Source organism: Lepisma saccharinum, chromosome 28 (assembly GCF_977018435.1).
Source record: "Lepisma saccharinum chromosome 28, izLepSacc3.1, whole genome shotgun sequence".
NCBI lineage: Eukaryota > Metazoa > Arthropoda > Insecta > Zygentoma > Lepismatidae > Lepisma > Lepisma saccharinum.
The window spans coordinates 22941382-22961902 of record NC_139256.1 but is presented as its reverse complement, the minus strand read 5'-3'; the positions used below and the strand labels follow the sequence as shown (position 1 = coordinate 22961902).

At 40.6% G+C, this 20521-nt stretch overlaps 1 protein-coding gene across 1 annotated transcript in view; it reads left to right on the top strand.

Annotated features, from left to right (window-relative positions):
* LOC145980852 (uncharacterized) overlaps positions 1 to 19731 on the top strand; it is a 70020-nt gene extending 50289 nt beyond the window's left edge. Inside the window, exons 4-5 of the mRNA XM_083113934.1 lie at positions 15207 to 15789; positions 19599 to 19731. Of these exons, the coding sequence (XP_082970060.1) occupies positions 15207 to 15764 (558 nt within the window). The 3' untranslated portion in view covers positions 15765 to 15789; positions 19599 to 19731. The remainder of the gene's footprint in view (positions 1 to 15206; positions 15790 to 19598) is intronic.
* Positions 19732 to 20521: the final 790 nt, after the last annotated feature.

Genomic DNA, 20521 nt, shown 5'->3' with positions numbered 1-20521 from the left:
GCTTGACTGTTATGTACAGAGTGTCCGAAAAGTCACGCAACCCGGTGTTTACGACCGTATAACGGAATAGCGAAACGGAATTAGAAGAAACGCTTTCTGCCAAGAGAATGCCCTGTATATTGGGAAAATTTAGAGAGACAAACATATGTAAGAACATGCATGTTTTAATAACAAATAAGCAAAGTGTTGCCAAAGGCGGAAAAAAAATATTTGCAAATCGTGTGTATTGATGCACAGAACTCACTGAGGTAAATTATTGCAACATTTCACAATACCAACGAACAATTTGGATGGCCATCTATTGACAGAAAAAGAACTTTGACGAAGTTTCAAAAACATTGCAGAAGGGAATAAATGGGCTGTTCCAAAAATCGATGTTTTCACAATATTACGAGGGACACTGGCAACACTGTTGGTGTCACGTGTCACTAACAGACGTGTTTCACCTCAGGCTATCACACTAAGTCACTTTTAACGACAAAGGAGAAAGTTGGTTATTCTCGAACATATGCAATAAATTACATACACCTTGTAACCCTGAAATGTGTGTTCAGAAGAACGTGTATCAATTGTTACGTTTTCTCTGCCTTAGGTGGTTGCTGTTTGCCGCGAACGGCATTCCAGATTGTGTCTACTTATGCTGACGTCGTGTGTGTGTTTTTAAAATGCCATATTCTACACAGGAAAGAGTGTTTATTGTTGAAGAATATATCCGAACATCGTCATATTCTTGCGTAAGAGAAGCATTTTGGGATATCCACATTTCAGGGCTGCAAGGTGTATGTAATTTATTGCATATGTTCGAGAATAACCAACTTTCTCCTTTGTCGTTAAAAGTGACTTAGTGTGATAGCCTGAGGTGAAACACGTCTGTTAGTGACACGTGACACCAACAGTGTTGCCAGTGTCCCTCGTAATATTGTGAAAACATCGATTTTTGGAACAGCCCATTTATTCCCTTCTGCAATGTTTTTGAAACTTCGTCAAAGTTATTTTTCTGTCAATAGATGGCCATCCAAATTGTTCGTTGGTATTGTGAAATGTTGCAATAATTTACCTCAGTGAGTTCTGTGCATCAATACACACGATTTGCAAATATTTTTTTTCCGCCTTTGGCAACACTTTGCTTATTTGTTATTAAAACATGCATGTTCTTACATATGTTTGTCTCTCTAAATTTTCCCAATATACAGGGCATTCTCTTGGCAGAAAGCGTTTCTTCTAATTCCGTTTCGCTATTCCGTTATACGGTCGTAAACACCGGGTTGCGTGACTTTTCGGACACTCTGTATTTAGGTTTAAGGTGAATCTAACCACGAATTCTGATACCGACCACTATGCAACACTGTTGCTCTACTATTCGTTGCTAAGTTCCAACACTAATTTTACAGCCCCCAGTTACATCACGCGAACAGTGAAATAACAGATGAAATAAAAGATGTAGAAGCACCTCGCCCATAAAGATTAAGTACCAAACACACATAATCGTTTATAAATATCGTTGGCGCGTGTTAAGGTATTGGCAAGTATTCGGTCTGTGTAGACATAAGTACAGGGCTACCATAAATGATTCATTCGATTTCAAAACACTGTATTTTCCAAAGTATTGCACATACAGATATGAATGATACATGAAAATAACTGTAAACTCATCAAGTTTGCATCGTGACACACCAGTTGGCAGCTCGAGTGCAGTGCCTGTACAAAATGGCGACAAACCGACAATAGTGTGTTGGAATATACAAGATGTTCATCTGTTATTGCAGTGAAGCGTGCATTCAGAAGAGACGTTGTTCTGGACACTGTTTGAGCTCAGGGAACGCATCAATGCTTCTCTGATGGCCATTGACGAGGGATAGCTACAAAATGTAGCAATTTATAGTAGTCCTGTAGAACATTTCCATACAGAAACAGATTTTCCTTTTTCGGGTTAGTTTTATAAATAATTATCTACATCATTCTTGGAAACTTGTTTCGTTGTTCTTTTTTTTAAAAAAAATTTTAACATGTACTTTGTGTGTTGTTGTGTTCACCCTTTCTCGTGTAAATCGTTCTAAAACTCTTTGAAGATTAACTTCTTTCACTGACCATAACGGTGGTGAAGTGGTAAATCGTTGCCTTGTAATCAAGGGGTCTCGGGTTTGATACTCAGTGGAGACACATAGAGATTAGAATCTCACTTTAAATTGCAGATCCGGTTCCTATTAACCCATCTGTGCATACAATGGACTTAAAACAAGCTTTAAACTTAACTTCTTTCCCATTTTCGACACTGGAAGTTTTCAAGAACTAAATCAAAAATCAATTTTGATGCTTTACAGAGAAAATTCCATTGTCATTAACATGAAATGTAAGCAACTTCAAGCTTCACTGTCAATTTGTTGGAGTGGAAACGATATACAGAATCTAGTTTTCCTTTCTCCTAGGAAGTAGTATTGGAGCGTTTTAAAATGGATTATCTGCATAATACTTGGATAGTTGTTTCATTGCTTACAAATACAATTATCAGCTTCATTTGATAAGTACGCTGCTGCCATCTAGAAGAAAAAAAGAACGAATTACAACCTATCTCTATTTTATGAAGCTAAGTCTTCCCTCTGCATTGGAAGTCTTGTTTATTGTATGTTTTTGTATTTTGTATATTATTGTATTCATTCTTTCTAACTTCACCCCCATTTGCAGCAAATACAAACTTCCAAGAGTAACTTCACCCTCTAACTAACTAACTCTCTAGCCTTCTTAAAACCCGAAGGTTTATCGCTGCAGTAACACAAGCCTTCCATATGTCCCTATCCTGAGCAAGATCTATATACTCTTTTCCCTCCCTACCGATTCCCTTTAGTTCCATCTCAACGTTATCTCTCCAGCTTCGTCTTGGCATCCTACAGGTCTCTTACCATCAGATTTCCCAACAAGAATCCTGTAAACTCCTCTTTCCTCTACCATTCGTACCACATGGCCTGCCCATCTAAGTCTTCTTGTTTTAATTATTCTAATAAATCTGGACATGAATACAAATTATGGAGTTCTAAATTATGTGACCTTCTCCATTCACCTGTCTCCTCATTCCGTTTATGTCCAAATATTTTTCTAAGGATTTTATTTTCAAACACTCTTAATTTATGTTCCTCTTTTAATGGTACCAAGTTTCACATCCATATAATACTACTGGCAAAATTACTGTTTTGTATATTTTAACTCTTAGTTTCTTAGATGTTATACGAGAAGATAAAAGTTTATGAAGAGAAAAGTGACACGCATATCCTGAATTAACTCTGCTCTTTATTTCCTCACCCACGTAGAATCCGTTCAGTAGTTTCTCAGATATTCGACTTGAAAGAATCTGATGGGCGGCCATCTTGATGACGTCACTACGCGTGACGTAATCATTTCTAAGGTTGACTCCCGGCTGCGTATTTACAAACCTTATAGTGGTGCAGAACCTCCAGCGATATGTGGCTTCTGATTGGCTGTCATTCCGGAAGTTAATGTAGTGTTCCTTAAAGTTAACGCTAGATGGCAGGGTTGAAACTGACAGTGTAGATTTCAGAGATTCATCCCAACAAGATAAGAAACCCCTTCAAACTGAGGTTAATATTTTAGCACATTTTTTAAGTTAATGCTTTGAAAAAGGCAAATCAGAACTCTTCTTGAAGTGAATGGATTTCTTATTTAAAGTCACATCAGTGCAAACATTGAAACTACTTATGCACCGTCTCATTTATTGTATATTTACTATGTCACGTCTATGGTTGATTATACAGAAATGGAATTATTTAGTAAATTCCAAGATATGAAATTTCTCCTTTAATGCAATAATCACTTCATATAATTATGTTACTGTGATGGACTTTTCCCAGCGTCCACCCCAAGGTTTATTTTTTTTTCTTATTTTGGAAAGTTAGCGTGGGTCGTGGGAACTCTCATGGACGTCACCCCTATTTTTGACCACCTCCTTCGCACAGCATGGTGCTGTCACAGTATGTGAATTTACCACCATGCGACTTTCACGGCCAAGGGACAGAATGCAGCAGCCAGTCTAGAAAGCTGAAAAAAATGTAACAATAGAGCTAGGTCTCCCCAACGAAATGCGCGCCTGGACGTCAGTGTTGCCAGCCATGTCAAAATTTCACCAGCATAAGTATGTAAAGGTATCACTTTGTCTTTTCCTCTTTCAACTTTCTAAATCTAGTGATTTTCTTCCATGCTAGATGGCTCCACACCCTCCATTCTAGGGGGGGTCTCTTCCGATTCGAGTCGCACCACATTTTCAGACATTCTCACGTCAAGCCTTTTCTCAGTCCATCTGTGCGACCATATATTTGTCTCTCGAATATTTACAAGCCTGTCACCATTTCGAAACATCCCTTGCGTGTAAATTTCAGAATTAAGCTCGAAGGAGAACTATTTACCTTCATAAATTTCGAATCTAGGCATGTTTCTGTCGACTTTAGTAAAAGGGTGAGATATATATAACGCTGTAAACTTGCGAGGTCACATACCCTCCATGTTCATTGTCAGTAGTGCATAATGGAGAAGAAAGTGCAAGCTCCTGATTGGTCAGAGGAGCACAATAGTGCAAAATAGTGTTTCCAGGAGTGTGGAGAGTCCTGGGACAGACAGTCTAAGTTTTAACGGTGAAGAAGTAAGGAGACAAAGTGGTCGCTCTCGAAAAGTTCTTTGATTCCTTGCCTTGTACGCATATGAGAGCAGTGCGGATCTGTTGACCTTCGGGCGTGTGAACGTTCAAGTGTTAAAACAGCGCCAAGTACGAACTGTGTGCAGTGCTGATTTGTTGACGCTCGGAAGTGTGAACGGGCAAGTGTTGAAGCGCCGTCAAAGTACGGCGAGTCCAACGTTAAGATGCCTGCAGAACAGCTTATACAGTAATCACGCGTGCTGAAATGGACTGAACCGGAGACGACCAAGGAACCCACCAGTGGTTGTAGATGCTCTACTGAAAAACCGCCATCATTTCATCTATTACCCCCCCCCCCATCCATATCTCTTCACACGTGGCGCCAGGACCATATTAGAAGACTGGGCCCCAACGATGAACTCAGTGCGCGCTTATATATATATATATTTTTCTTTCCAATGTGCATCGGCAGACAAGGTAATGTGCAAACTGTAGTGTAGTACGCGTACTGCATGCATTATGTAATTGGCCAATAATTTCAACTCTTTATTGCTAATTTAGTTGTGACAGTGTGTATAAATTTTATAAATATGTTTATAGGTCTTGATTCTTGGATCAGTTTTGTTTCATGCCTCAGTTAGCTAAAATAATATAAATTAAAATTATCAAAATAATAATGGTTGTGTTTGCATCTCGATTTACCTCCTCATATTGAGTTTCACCTACAAATGTGTGCGTTACAAGGAGCCAGTTGAGGTTGTATGCATAGCTAGCCGTGGATTTAATTTTTGATTTGTCTTGTTTTGTTGCCCAACTGGTTCCCGGAGGCACTGTTGCCTCCATGATGTGGTGGCTCCCTATTTCTACCGGTAGGCAGTCATTACAGCCTGGCCCCCAACTAATGGGCAATATCTGTTAAATCAGCTAAGAAACCCTGTTTATTGAATTTTGGACATCTGTCATAAATTAATAATTGTAATCCTTGATTCACTTTTTTCAACTAATTAGTTAAATTATCATGGAAATAATATCAGCAATAAAAGGAAATCGAGATGCAAAGGTTTGAAACATCTTTTTGAAAACGGAAATTATTGCGCATGTGAGATTGGTTTTGAGATGGTGACAGGGTTTGCCGCTAGCAGCGTTTTCTTTCGTTTCTCTGTTATTTCTTTTCTCTTCCTGCCCATTAAGCTGTTATCTGCTAGCGTTATCGATTGTTTTCTTTTGCATTATCCTTTACATTTCATGCAGTAATTTTTCTACATCTTTTTGATACGCCACTCTCCCCCCCCCTCTCCCTCTCAAAGTGTTATATCTTGATATACTTGTGCCGTTCACTTTTTTTTTCTCTCGTTCTCTTTCACATATTGGCCTCCCATATTTAGTAGTAGTAGTAGTGTTTGTTGTGTTGTTGCAATTGAGCGTTTTTGTCATAACCGACCATGAATTCGAGGTATAATTTTCGCGAGCACACTAGGCTGGCTAGATTTATTGGTTCTGCTGAAGAGTCGGGCGATCGGGAAGGTAAAAGGCGAGACCTCGCCGATCGTGGGGACGTGACTGAGACTCCAGAGATGCAGGGAAGAAGCGAAGCTAATGTGACAACCATCGCGGGTGAGATGACAACGGTCGGCAACGCTCAGATGTTTGCGATGCTACAATCCATCATGGGGAAGCTAGATGTACTTCAGACAGATATTCGAGACCTGGAAAGAAGGCAGGATGAAAAAATGGACCGGAGATTCGAAGAACTTGAACGCAAGATGCAGAGGTCGAACGAGGATCTAAAACGAGAGATGCAGAGGGACCTCAAAAGGGTGAATACCGTGCTAGGGAAGGCGATCGATGAAGTGGCGGACAGAACCGAATCATTAGAGCAGCGGACGGAAACTGTTGAAGAGAGCCTGCATAACATCAGGGCTGAATTTGCGGAATCCATGGATCAGGTCCAGGAGACCCGGATGCAAGAAATATCCGAGAACTTGCGAGACACCCTGTCTCAACATCTTGAAGCCACGATCGAACGAAGAGATAGCAGAGTGCGGGAGACCATCAATGAGGAGATTCAAGCTCTCAGAGCGCAGATCTCAAGCACAGCCTCGTCAGAGACACGCAGAGTCGATACGCTGGAAAGCAACGGCGACCGACGCGACAACCCTTCCCCCGCTTCAGTGTGTGGTGCTGGGATAGCAGCGGCAAATGTGTATCTGCAGAGGGACCTGTTGCTACCCAAGTTCGACGCCAAAAATCAGGATGAATTAAAAGCTTGCACCTATATCCAAGAGATGGAAACTTATATGGATCTCGCGCAGATTCCGGAGAACCAGAAGATCAAGGTCGTCGGGCTGTCCCTTCGAGGAAGTGCGCTCGCGTGGTTCAACATCGATAAGCGCAATTTCACGGATTTTCAGGTTTTTAAAGAGCGGTTTATGGCACAGTTTTTGGGTGAAGAGAAACTCATAAAAATGAAGGCCGAACTTTACACAAGCAGGTACGCGCCGGGAGACGGGAAGACCCTTGCAGAATATTTCATGGACCTGGTGCAGCGAAATGCGGTGTTGCCAGATCCTCTCTCTGAGCAAACATTGGTGCAAGTGGCTCTGAAGCAGTACCCAGCATATGTTAGGAGAGCAGTTGTAGGACTCAAAATTACAACGTGTAACGAGCTACTTAACGTGCTTAGGGAGGTGCAAGAAACATCTTACACGCCGACGCAAAACTTGGCTTCTGTGCAGAATCGCAACCGCAGGGAAGTAAATACTTTTGAGACTCGCGGTCGGTCCTCTCGCGCCGGTGCAAGCAGCAGGGGATTCAGATCGGATGACAATCCTTCGCGGTCACTCAGGTTCGACCCTCAACCACACGGCCGACAGCCACCTCGAGGCAACGCCCCCCGTCGGGACAGAGGCGACAGACGGCAGCAAGGTTATAATGACTCTTACAATAATGGACCGACCAGGGATGATGCGGAAGAAAGGCAACAAATGAACGTCAATTCTATAATGGAAGCAAGGCAAGACGACGTGGATCGAAGGCGAAGCAGCGATTGACAGCCAGAACGGGAATGGGGAGAAAGGAGTGAAAGTATGACGTCATCTCCCCGGCCCCGGGAAAACGACATAGGAAACGAAAACAGGAATTTTGATTACCAAGGTGACTACAGTGACGGAAGAGAGTGTGAAACAAATGTGAAGAGTTTCATGGAAGAGAGTGCACACGTGAATACGTTATTTGATAAGGTTTTTGATGAAAATAATCAAGATGCTCTTAACAAGCCGCGCCCCTTGCCCCTTGTAAATGTCCTCGTAGAGAGAAAAATGTGTGAAGCGCTATTAGATTCCGGGGCCAGCCACAGCTGCCTGAGCGAGGAGATATGGCTATCCCTATTGGAGGAAAACGCCAATCTGCCACAATTAAGCGTTGGATGTTTGAAAATCATTTCAGCTTTCGGTTCCAGGGCCTCAAAGATTGTCACGCAGACTTATCTGCCTGTATCGTTTGGAGGTGTGACGGTAGACGTCAATTTCCTTATTGTTAGGAACCTGGTTAAACCTGTAATTTTGGGGAACGACTTTTTAGAGGACAACCACGCCCACCTGGACTTCCACAAGAAGACGATGAGATTGAGATGCAGAGGCCTATACACAGAAATAAAATTTGTCTCCGCCGAGTGCGAAAGCATTGAACAAGCAGCGAACCACATTACTGTTGGCTACGAGTGCGAAGGGCCCATCTGTAGGTGCGATGGTGATATAATGGCACCGCTCCTTCCAGTGAAACAATTGGAACCATGTGGAGAGGGATGTCGCGAGCCGGAATGCAGTTTTCGCATCCAGGTAGCAAATCCGTTTGTTGTGACGGGGGACAGCTGTCAACCAACCCCCCCGGCTACGATGGTCGCAGCGGCACAAGTTGTAGAAGCCAGAGAAAAGAATCGCAGTGTTGCCAGAGCCTACGAGAAGAAAGCAAAGGGGCAGGAGACAAGAGCGTCGATGCAGGATATTCGGAAGCACGTTGATGCCACGCCCAATCTCTCCGAAGAGCAGAAGGAAAAATTGATGGCAGTCTTACTCGATTTTCGAGATATATTCGATGAAAAGCCAGGTTTAGTGAAGGGATACGAACACACACTGGAGCTCACAGATGATTCGCCTTTTTCACAGAAAGTCTATCCAGTCCCGTATGCATACAGAGAGGAGGTAAGAACACAGATTAGGCAATGGCTGGACTGGGGCATAATAAAACAGCAAACTACTGCGTACGTGAGCCCGCTTGTGTGTGTCAGAAAAAAAGACTCACAGCGAAGTGTACGTCCGTGTCTCGACGCGCGACTCTTAAATTTGCGTATAAGATCAGAACACGATCAGCCACCTCCAGTGTTAGAAGTACTACAGAAATTCGAGGGCAAGAAGTATATTACTTGCGCTGACCTCACGAGTTTCTTTCTTCAAATAAAATTAAGAGAAAGTGATCAGAAGTATGTGGGATTCGTTTTTGACGGCATTTCATATACTTTCACCAGAGTGAGCTTCGGCTTAAAGACAGCCATGTCGAGTGCGGTGAGAGTACTTAGATACGTGATGGGACATGAAATGGACGATTTTCTGTCGTGGTATGTCGACGACTTGCAAATAGCAAGCAACGACTTCGATCAGCACCTGGAACACCTGCGCGCCGTTTTTATTAAACTTAGAGATGCTGGCCTAACACTAAAGTTAAAGAAGTGTAAGTTCGCACGGCAAGAAGTATCCATTCTCGGATGCAAAGTCAGTCCGCAGGGGATAAAAATGGACGCAGAAAAGTTGGCACCAATTCACAATTTTCCCAGGCCGAAGAACGTCAGACAGCTTCGCTCGTTTCTGGGTCACCTTAACTATTACAGAATATTCCATGTGAAGCACGCCGAGCTTATCTCGCCGCTGTTAGAATTGTTGAAGAAGGGAACCTCGTTCAAGTGGTCACAAAGGCACGAAGAAGCGTTCACGAAGATCAAAGAGACGTTTGGAGAAGAGGTAATGTTGCACCACCCTGATCCAGAAAGTGCATTTTATCTGGAAACAGACGCGAGTGACAAAGCTATCTGTGCGATACTGTACCAGCTTAAAGAAGGTGACGTACGAGTTATAACGTGCCACAGTAGAGTGTTAAGCGACTGTGAGAAGATGTACAGCATCACGGAGAAGGAGCTCACCGCCATCTTGTACGGCATACAAAAGAATTTGGTGTACCTGAATGGAGCGCGGTTTGTGATTCGCACAGACCACAAGGCACTGAAATTTCTCTTTACGTGCCGCCTCACGAATCCGAAGATAGCCAGGTGGTTACTGCTACTTCAGTCATTTGACTTTACTATTGAATACATAAAGGGCAACACTAACCTCGCTGATCATCTATCTCGGTATCCTAGCAGTGGGAAGATAGAGGAAAGCGGTGGAACAAAGGAACCGTGTGAGGTCATAGCGGCCATACATTTCAGGCCTCCAGAGGATCTCAAAAGGAGGATGCAGGACCTTCCGAAGCTGCAACGAGAAGACGAAGTGCTAGGGCCAATAGTTCGATCCCTAGAGGGACACCAAGAAGAGGAGAGAGAGGAAAATTCTCGTTATGTGATAAAAGATGACATCTTGTGCAAAAAGGAAAACGGAGTGTTTAAGATTTGCATTCCGAAGTGCTTAACGGATGGCATAATGGATTTTTATCACAAGAGAGGCCACTACGGACAACAGAAAACTCACGTTGCAATCTCCGAATTCTTCACTTGGAAGAAGATGAGAGCAAGCATCAAGAAGCACGTGAATGCATGTGATCTCTGCCTGCGGACGAAATATTCTAACCAGGAGATGAAAGGACCGATGCACCCAGTGGTGGCAAGTAACGTTGGCGAAATTATATCAGCTGATCTCTACGGTCCATTACCGAAGGCGAGATACGGTCTCCAGTACTGCCTGGTACTTCTGTGCGTCTTCTCCAAGTTTGTGATGGTTTATCCGCTGAAGAAAGCCACAACAAACGCAATCCTAAATAAGATTGTGAATTACTTTTTGGTACTCTGTCCGAATGCAAAGACGTTCCTTACAGATAAAGGGACTCAGTTTACGGGGAAGAGATGGAAGCAGGAATTGAATGAGAGGGGAATCGAAGTGCGATTCATTAGTGCCAAGAATCCTAGAGCTAACCCTGTGGAGAGAACCATGAGGGAGATAGGAAGGCTTTTTCGCATTTGCTTAAAGGACAAACATCGTGAGTGGCCGCAACACATTCCGGACATCACAAAGTGCATGAATCTGGCCGTGCACAGTTCGACGGGATATGCTCCCTACGAGCTATTTCTCAACAGAAACCCGGAGGAGGAAATAAGGAGAATATTCAATATCCCTCGACTAAACGACGATTCCAGTCGTGAGGTAAAGCTAATGAGAGCCAGGGAAAATCTAGAAAAAGCTGCGGCTGCTAGAAAGAAACAGCACGACAAAGGACACTTGACAACATTCAACGAAGGAGACTATGTTCTAAAAAGGTCCTTTGCGACCTCAAATGTAGACAAAGGGATCTACAGAAAATTCGTTCATCTCTTTGAAGGCCCATTCGTGGTGGTGAAGGAAGTAGGGCCCAATGCATATCTCTTGTGCAACCCACGAAGCAACAAGGAGATTGGTGTTTACAACACCACCAACCTACGCCGATACACTGCAACACTGGAATAGCACAGTGAGGCTGATGATGGAATTTAAATGTAATTTAGTGATTTTAGTGTTTCTCTATTGTATCATTAGTATTATTAACAGTAACTGTCATTATTATTATTATTATTTTCATTATTATTATTATTATTATTATTATTATCATCATTAGTGTTCTTATAATTGTAATGTGCATCATGTTTAAAGTGCCAATTGTAAATAATAATGAAAAAGTTTCGCCAGGAATTGCTGAAAAGAAAAGGGAAGAGGATAAGAAGATTATAAATGTATATATTTTTTCGGAATATTGGAAAAAGGAAGACATCAGGTTATGGCTGTGCGGCGAACAAGAGGGGTCCTTTTGTAGTAAAGCTACCCGACCACTTCTGAAGCGCAAAGAAAACGGTCGACAAGCTGTAGGAAGGAAACCTTGCCTGAAGGTCGCCGGCGAAGGAATGAATGACCACAGGTCGTTTGCGACCCTTCCAGGGACAGTTTGAAAGGAAAGAAAGTGGAAAGACCTCTTCCGGATCCAGAAGGGAATCTTTATTTTCTTTTATGTACTTGTCTATTCTTCGTATTTTTGAATATTTAAACTTTTTGTATTTCTATTATTTTTTTATGGTTACATGTATAAGTTTATTTTTGTTTCTGTATATTATCTATTCATAAGGATATTATGTCTTGTAGGTTCATCCCAGTAAACTTTTTTTTTTTTTTGGCGTACTGTGAGGGGGTGAACAGGCACATGCCCCAAATAATTTATTGTGTAGATATTCAGATTATTCAGATTTTCATCGTGATTAATCCGAAGGGGGGGTTCTGTGATGGACTTTTCCCAGCGTCCACCCCAAGGTTTATTTTTTTTTCTTATTTTGGAAAGTTAGCGTGGGTCGTGGGAACTCTCATGGACGTCACCCCTATTTTTGACCACCTCCTTCGCACAGCATGGTGCTGTCACAGTATGTGAATTTACCACCATGCGACTTTCACGGCCAAGGGACAGAATGCAGCAGCCAGTCTAGAAAGCTGAAAAAAATGTAACAATAGAGCTAGGTCTCCCCAACGAAATGCGCGCCTGGACGTCAGTGTTGCCAGCCATGTCAAAATTTCACCAGCATAAGTATGTAAAGGTATCACTTTGTCTTTTCCTCTTTCAACTTTCTAAATCTAGTGATTTTCTTCCATGCTAGATGGCTCCACACCCTCCATTCTAGGGGGGGTCTCTTCCGATTCGAGTCGCACCACATTTTCAGACATTCTCACGTCAAGCCTTTTCTCAGTCCATCTGTGCGACCATATATTTGTCTCTCGAATATTTACAAGCCTGTCACCATTTCGAAACATCCCTTGCGTGTAAATTTCAGAATTAAGCTCGAAGGAGAACTATTTACCTTCATAAATTTCGAATCTAGGCATGTTTCTGTCGACTTTAGTAAAAGGGTGAGATATATATAACGCTGTAAACTTGCGAGGTCACATACCCTCCATGTTCATTGTCAGTAGTGCATAATGGAGAAGAAAGTGCAAGCTCCTGATTGGTCAGAGGAGCACAATAGTGCAAAATAGTGTTTCCAGGAGTGTGGAGAGTCCTGGGACAGACAGTCTAAGTTTTAACGGTGAAGAAGTAAGGAGACAAAGTGGTCGCTCTCGAAAAGTTCTTTGATTCCTTGCCTTGTACGCATATGAGAGCAGTGCGGATCTGTTGACCTTCGGGCGTGTGAACGTTCAAGTGTTAAAACAGCGCCAAGTACGAACTGTGTGCAGTGCTGATTTGTTGACGCTCGGAAGTGTGAACGGGCAAGTGTTGAAGCGCCGTCAAAGTACGGCGAGTCCAACGTTAAGATGCCTGCAGAACAGCTTATACAGTAATCACGCGTGCTGAAATGGACTGAACCGGAGACGACCAAGGAACCCACCAGTGGTTGTAGATGCTCTACTGAAAAACCGCCATCATTTCATCTATTACCCCCCCCCCATCCATATCTCTTCACACGTGGCGCCAGGACCATATTAGAAGACTGGGCCCCAACGATGAACTCAGTGCGCGCTTATATATATATATATTTTTCTTTCCAATGTGCATCGGCAGACAAGGTAATGTGCAAACTGTAGTGTAGTACGCGTACTGCATGCATTATGTAATTGGCCAATAATTTCAACTCTTTATTGCTAATTTAGTTGTGACAGTGTGTATAAATTTTATAAATATGTTTATAGGTCTTGATTCTTGGATCAGTTTTGTTTCATGCCTCAGTTAGCTAAAATAATATAAATTAAAATTATCAAAATAATAATGGTTGTGTTTGCATCTCGATTTACCTCCTCATATTGAGTTTCACCTACAAATGTGTGCGTTACAAGGAGCCAGTTGAGGTTGTATGCATAGCTAGCCGTGGATTTAATTTTTGATTTGTCTTGTTTTGTTGCCCAACTGGTTCCCGGAGGCACTGTTGCCTCCATGATGTGGTGGCTCCCTATTTCTACCGGTAGGCAGTCATTACATTACAAGCTCTTTCAGAGATATCAACATTATTATTTTCGATGGCCTCATATTGATTTTTATCACTTGAAAACGATTCCAAAAAAAATTAACAGTTTTTTTTTCATTCAAATATATATTTCTTAGCATAATTTCGACAATTTGATTACAAATTTTATTCCTAAATAATCACGAGTCAGATATTTCCATACTTATCCTGTATACAGTCAAACAAGGAATGACGGACAAGGGACGTAAACACTAAACACTTCCGATGCGTACAGCCAATCAGAAAGCGTTCTGGTTCTACAGTACGAGGGTCACTATTTATATTTTATATTTTGAGCCTAACAATGAAAAAACAGGAATTTGGCATTGAAAACTGCTTTATTGTTTTTCGAAGTATTCTTCTTTATGGTCAATACACGTTTGCATTCGTTCGAACCATTTGTGAAAGCAGCTTTTCCAATCTTCTTGAGACACCTCCATAATATGGTTTTTGAACGCATCAACGGCGTCTTCCGCCGACGAAAATCGTTGTCCACGCAATTTATTCTTGACATTCGGGAACAAGAAGAAGTCATTGGGTGCCAAATCAGGACTGTACGGCGGATGACCCATCAATTCGATTTTTTGACTGTTCATAAAGTCGGTTGTTAGACGAGATGTGTGACAGCTGGCATTGTCTTGATGAAGAATGACCCGACGGCGTTTGTTTGTTTTCCGTATTTGACCGAAGACCTCTGGCAAACAAATTGTTGTGTACCATTCAGAGTTGACCGTGGCAAAGGATGGGGCTTCATCTCCAAATGTGGAAGTAAGTTGATCGATGCACTCTTGTCTTGATAATCCACGTCGAAAATCGTAAAAAATCATCGCACAAAAATGTTCACGAGTTAATTCCATTTTATTGTTGTCGCGCAATCTCCAAGCCAACATAAACAACACAAATGAAGCTATTGACAAAACATTTGAAGTACGTTATGGTCAATAATGCCAGACGATTCCGTGCAAACGTCAAATCGCGCCTAACTTCAATCATTGTTGCCAAGGCTCAAAATATATATAGTGACCCTCGTACTTTAGGGTTTGTAAATACGCCTCCCGGCTGTTTATAGTCTTTGATATGTATGTATTTTGTAAACCCCAAGCGTTTGGGGTAGTATCCGGAATTGATTTTTTTTTGGCGCTTATTACCCACATTAGAAGTTAATTCATGCTTTCAAGCATCTTCAGGAAATAAAAAAGATTTCCAGCTTGTGAAATCTGAATAAAATGTAACTCAGGTATCATTTTCAGGGGGTAGAAAGCATTTCGAACTTCTGTAATGTTGCTCTTTGATAAGCCTAGATAATTTAGTGTTATATAGCTTTGCTACATAGTGTTTTCTCTCTTCTCTTTACAGGTATTAGTCCTTTCCTTCTTCCTCCTCTCCTTCTCAGCCGCAGAGGAGACGAAGAAACCAAAGAGAGCTCTTGGAGGACTCGGATATGGTTTCGGATTCGGCTACGGGTTATCAGCGCCTCTACCGGCAGTTCACAAATCTATCCACGTCACAAACCATGTCCCAGTACCTGTTCCCCATCCAGTGGCCGTTCCCGTAGACAACCCCATCCCCCATGCAGTTCCTCATCCTGTAGCCGTACCTGTAGACGCACCGTACCCTGTAAAGGTACCCCATGCCGTACCCGTACCCGTAGAGAAGCCGTTTGCGGTTCCGATAGACAGTCCTGTCCCCGTACCCATTCCCCACCCGGTAGCAGTTCCTTATCCAAAGCCTGTGGGAGTACCGATTCCTAACCCCGTGGCTGTACCGGTTCCCCAAGCTGTTCCCGTTTCTGTGCCGCATCCTGTTGCTGTTCCACAGCCCGTAGCTGTTCCGGTTTCTCCGCTTGCCGCTCCGTTGAGTCTTGGTCTAGGGTATGGCGGGTTGGACCTTGGATATGGATTTTTGAAAGGCTGAGCAGCGAGTTCATTGGATCTCTTAGGTAAACTGTTCAGTTTATATACTTGTCTACGGCTCGGAAGTTCACGACAAATCATGTTATTTTCTGAGCTTTTAAACTCATAACAGTCCATTTCCTTTCAGCTAGAACCAGAAAACATTATTTATGTTTTGCATTTTTCGGCCTCTTTTTGGCTTTTAAGTAAATTCTCAGTATTTTTGAGGTTTTTATTGCATTTTTCTTCATTTTCGAGGCTTATTTTTCGTTTCCTGAATTTTTATGCTTAGCTTACATAGTTTTCATTTTACAATCCTGACATGGTCCTTTTAGCAAGTTCGCCGTTAATCGAAAATACGGTCAATGGGAAAGTACAATATTATTTTAACTGAAATGTTTGGCAATGCATTTAATTATTTATTGTGGTAAATTCATTTTTCCTTCAGGAAACTTAAAATACTTTTGTGTGTCTACTTTGAGGTTAACTTAGCGACCTCTATTATCTCTCGTTTTAAACTAAAATTAGTCATAATATTTAAAATATAACCACGAAAACACAACCGTAATTTCAGACGCTGGTCGACTACTGTATAAGGTTCACTCTGAAAAAAGATACAGTAAAACGTTACAGTGTATTTTGAAGTAAAGATAAGAAAAACTACAATAGCACTTAATTGCTTTTATCCCCTTGTTTCAGTAGCTTAAACCGCCAAACAACGGTTTTTGTTATTGAATTGTTCAACTACTCCCTTGTAATTTATAAAAAAAATCAGCTTTCATTATCGGAGCAAAAATTATTTTTATGTTATTTCTAAAAGTTTTCAGGTCATTTTTTTAAAAAAATTTCAAGGTCATTCTATTTGGGAATTTTTGACATTTTTTTAAGTCAACTTTCGATATCTGCAGACAGAACACTTATCATTACATTTACACGCACATATCTATAAAAAAAATTATGTGTTTTATAATTTACATCACTTCTCCTGATCGGGCTTCAAATATTTATGGGATAGGAGCTCCTTTAATACAGGGTGGCCCATAAAAGGTGACCGAAATATAGAACCGTTACCTTATGTGTTCGGTTACCTTTTCTTGGGCCACCCTGTATTATCAATTATTTTCCGGAAAATTCTTTAATTATTTCATTTTGGGCCTAATAGTAATTTTTAAGCAGATTTCTTGTCCATGATTATTTTTCTAGAATATACATTACTGCTTTGCATAAAATAATATCCTTATATCTTATGTCCCCATATTTCACAGAAGTTATTGGACGACTATTTAGACAAAAGTAAAAACGATTCCCTTTTACAATTGTATGTTACATTTTCTTATGAATATTAACCCACCAGTCAAATATCTGGATTGACCACCAAACTTGTCAAATTTATTGGAAATTGAATCCTTAAATTAGCTACATATAGATTTGTATAATTTATTTCTCTCCCGATTATATGTTGGACATTCCAGTATTATAATGCACGTCTCCACTTTTCCACCGGGAGATTTAAAACAATCATAAGCTTGGATTTTCATTACTTTATCAGTTTTGTGGTATTCACAGGCAGAATGGTTCTAAATTACAGATTACAAGTTCACCATCGTTGTTTTTAGAAATTAAGACTGTGCATTGGCAACACTGCTGATATTTCAGTGCCACAAAAGGTGTGTTTCGAAACTGTATACATCACGCAATTATTGAAAACAATAGAAAATAAACTTGGAAATGTTCATGAAAATAGTGTTACTTACATGCACCTGGCAACCATGCGACGAGATTGCATTTCCCCCCCCGCTGAGTTGGATGAAAACTGCGGGCACTACCAGTATCTGCTGTAAAGCATTGCTGATGCATCGCATGGTTGCCAGGTGCAATTGAAAATGAAAATTTCCAAGTTTCTTTTTTATTGTTTTCATTAATTGCATGATGTACACAGTTTCGAAATACACCTTTTGTGGCACTGAAACATCAGCAGTGTTGCCAATGCACAGTCTTCATTTCTAAAAACAACGATTTTCATAGTTCCCTCTTAAAGACGCCTCATCCGATTGTCTATCTGTAGAAATGAACATTTCTTTTTTCACTGCCATAGATGCCGAGCTAATCCACCTAACCAAACTGAAAATTACCGACTGCATGTCCGTACATGTGTGTTATGTGCCACTTTTCATGCTTTGTAAAATATTTCATTTACACTTCCCGTTACATCTGGCAACACTGCGTGCACATTAATGAAACTCAATCATTGTTCCCCGGTTTAAAAATATATGCATGAACAAGGCTTCAATTTGGTATAAGCATTATATGTGTAACACCTTCCGGTTCAAAAGTTTCCCTGAAAGGTGTTGTGTGTGCTGGAAATTTTCATTGGCAACTTCTACCGCCGCCGTAGAGTTAGGCAACACACATAGCGCCTTGCAGGGAAGCGAGTATTTCAGGAGCTAGGTGTCCCATTTGTTTTGCCGGTGAGTGTATATGCATGTCACTCCCGCACAGAATACGACAGTATAGTAAACCAAGTAACACACAGGTATCACTATTCATAACCTAACCAAAATATTTATACTCAGTGACTATAGAGCAAATCCATGAAAAGTGGGAATATTGGGAAATGTTTTCCTTAATTAATCAGATTTTTTTAAAACACTAAGTTGCTGACCAAGGCAGTTTATTAACATATAAAGACACTTAACAAGTAAGGTTTCAACCCTCTATAAGGGTCTTTCTCAGACGAAGAACTAAACTAGTGTATTTAGTTTAGTTCTTCGTCTGAGGAAGACCCTGATACAGGGTTGAAACGTTATTTGTTATGTGTTTTTATATCTTAATAAACTGCCTTGGTCAGCAACTTAGTGTTTTTAATATGGAAACAAGGCTTAATTATATTACAGATTTTTTTAGTTTAACACCTTTTTAAGATGTCAAATTGTATGGAATCAATGGATTTATTTAATCACCATTGTATTGAACTGGGATTTGTCAATCATTCATAACACCCTTAACAAAACAAATGTAATATCCACGATACAGGAGTTTTTTTGTTTTTTAAATATTGAATTTACAGTCCAGTGCGAATTAATCAGTACAAGATATTTTTATGCATGATAGTCTCAGGCTTGACTATGGTTTCATGACGATGAATCTATGACAAATCGTGTAATACAAATTATATTACAGAAAGAAGAACATATTAGCTATTAAGAAACATTACGAATATGTAATTTATCGTTTCTAAATAGTGTAATTGATGAATTGGGGTATAAGTATAAAAAAATACATAACGTGTGTAGTTATTGTCGTATTTCAATTCATTCGCACGGGACAGTAGACCTCATTTCTGATTGGCCTACTTTATTTGAAATATTTTCTCAACGTTCATACATTAAATAGTGGGCGAATTCACACACACGTACAGTCCCGTGCGAATTAATTGAAATACGACAATAACTACACACGTTATGTATTTTTTTTATACTTATACCATAATTCATCAATTACACTATTCAGAAACGATAAATTACATATTCGTAATGTTTCTTAATAGCTAATATGTTCTTCTTTCTGTTATATAATTTGTATTACACAATTTATCATACATTCATCATCATGAAACTATAGTAAAGTTTGAGACTCTATATCTTGTTCCGATTAATTCGCACAGGACTGTAAGAATGTTTTAAATAAAACCTTAGGATTCATATTCTATATAAATATGGAACATTAAGCAAATTGTAATCTGCCTCCAATTGTTTTTAAAGCATTTATTAAAATAAGTTATCAAAACAAGGAGACTAAAAAAGTAATCATCTCTATTTTCATAATGGTCTAATATCTATTATTTTCTGTCTTTCAGAATTCTTCACTGTTGACATATTGTCGTCCTGTATGAGGCCACCCAACAATGCAAGAGGTAAAGGTTGGAGTCATAACGAAGTCCAGCTCTAAACAAACTCTTGTTTATGTTATGTAGTCAATGTTTTGTAAATAAAGCCATTTACATGTGTTTTCAATAGAAGTGTTTCCTTGTGCGTGCCCTTCCAATTTTCGCTTTGTGCCACTTTCGTCTATTTTGACGAAGAGGTTGAATGACGATGTGAAGATATTGATGGATGGTCAGACAGCAACATCAAGTTTATTTGTGGGAACATCCATGACCAGGCTCGAACCCTGAACCCTGAGTCTGCCACTGAACGCACTTCTTGTCCACCGAGCTGGTCGTAAGCGTTTATCCAATTGCCACCTCGATACTGCCAAGTCTGGAACAAGCACACCTCTGTGGCGGAGTGGTTAGCACAGCGTGGTACGACGCCAGGAGTGCCGGGTTCGAATCCCGGCCTTGGAATGGGTGCTCCTTCATCAGTGTCATCATATCTCATCTGATATTTATGATTTTCAAATTTATAATATTTATACAGGGTGTTCAGGCTAGAGGTATTCAAAATACAGACATTTTTTAGCAACTGTAAAGTTTATTAACTTTCTTGTTCTGGTTTTGTACAGAGTAACTTAGAAAGTTTTTATGCACGCTGGTACACCACAATGTGGGTACCATTTGTAGCTCGACAGTTATCAAACGATACTCAAGCTCGTGTCAAGTGTTATCCAATATTTGACGCGTTATTATTGCAACGATAGAATGTCTCAAATCACGCAAATCGTGAACTTTCCTCTTGTACACAACATCTTTAATGAAGCCCAATGCAAGAAAAGTCTAATGGTGGCAAATCTGGTGATCTCGGTGGCCAGGCAGTTTCTGCGCATGCGTGACTCAACAGC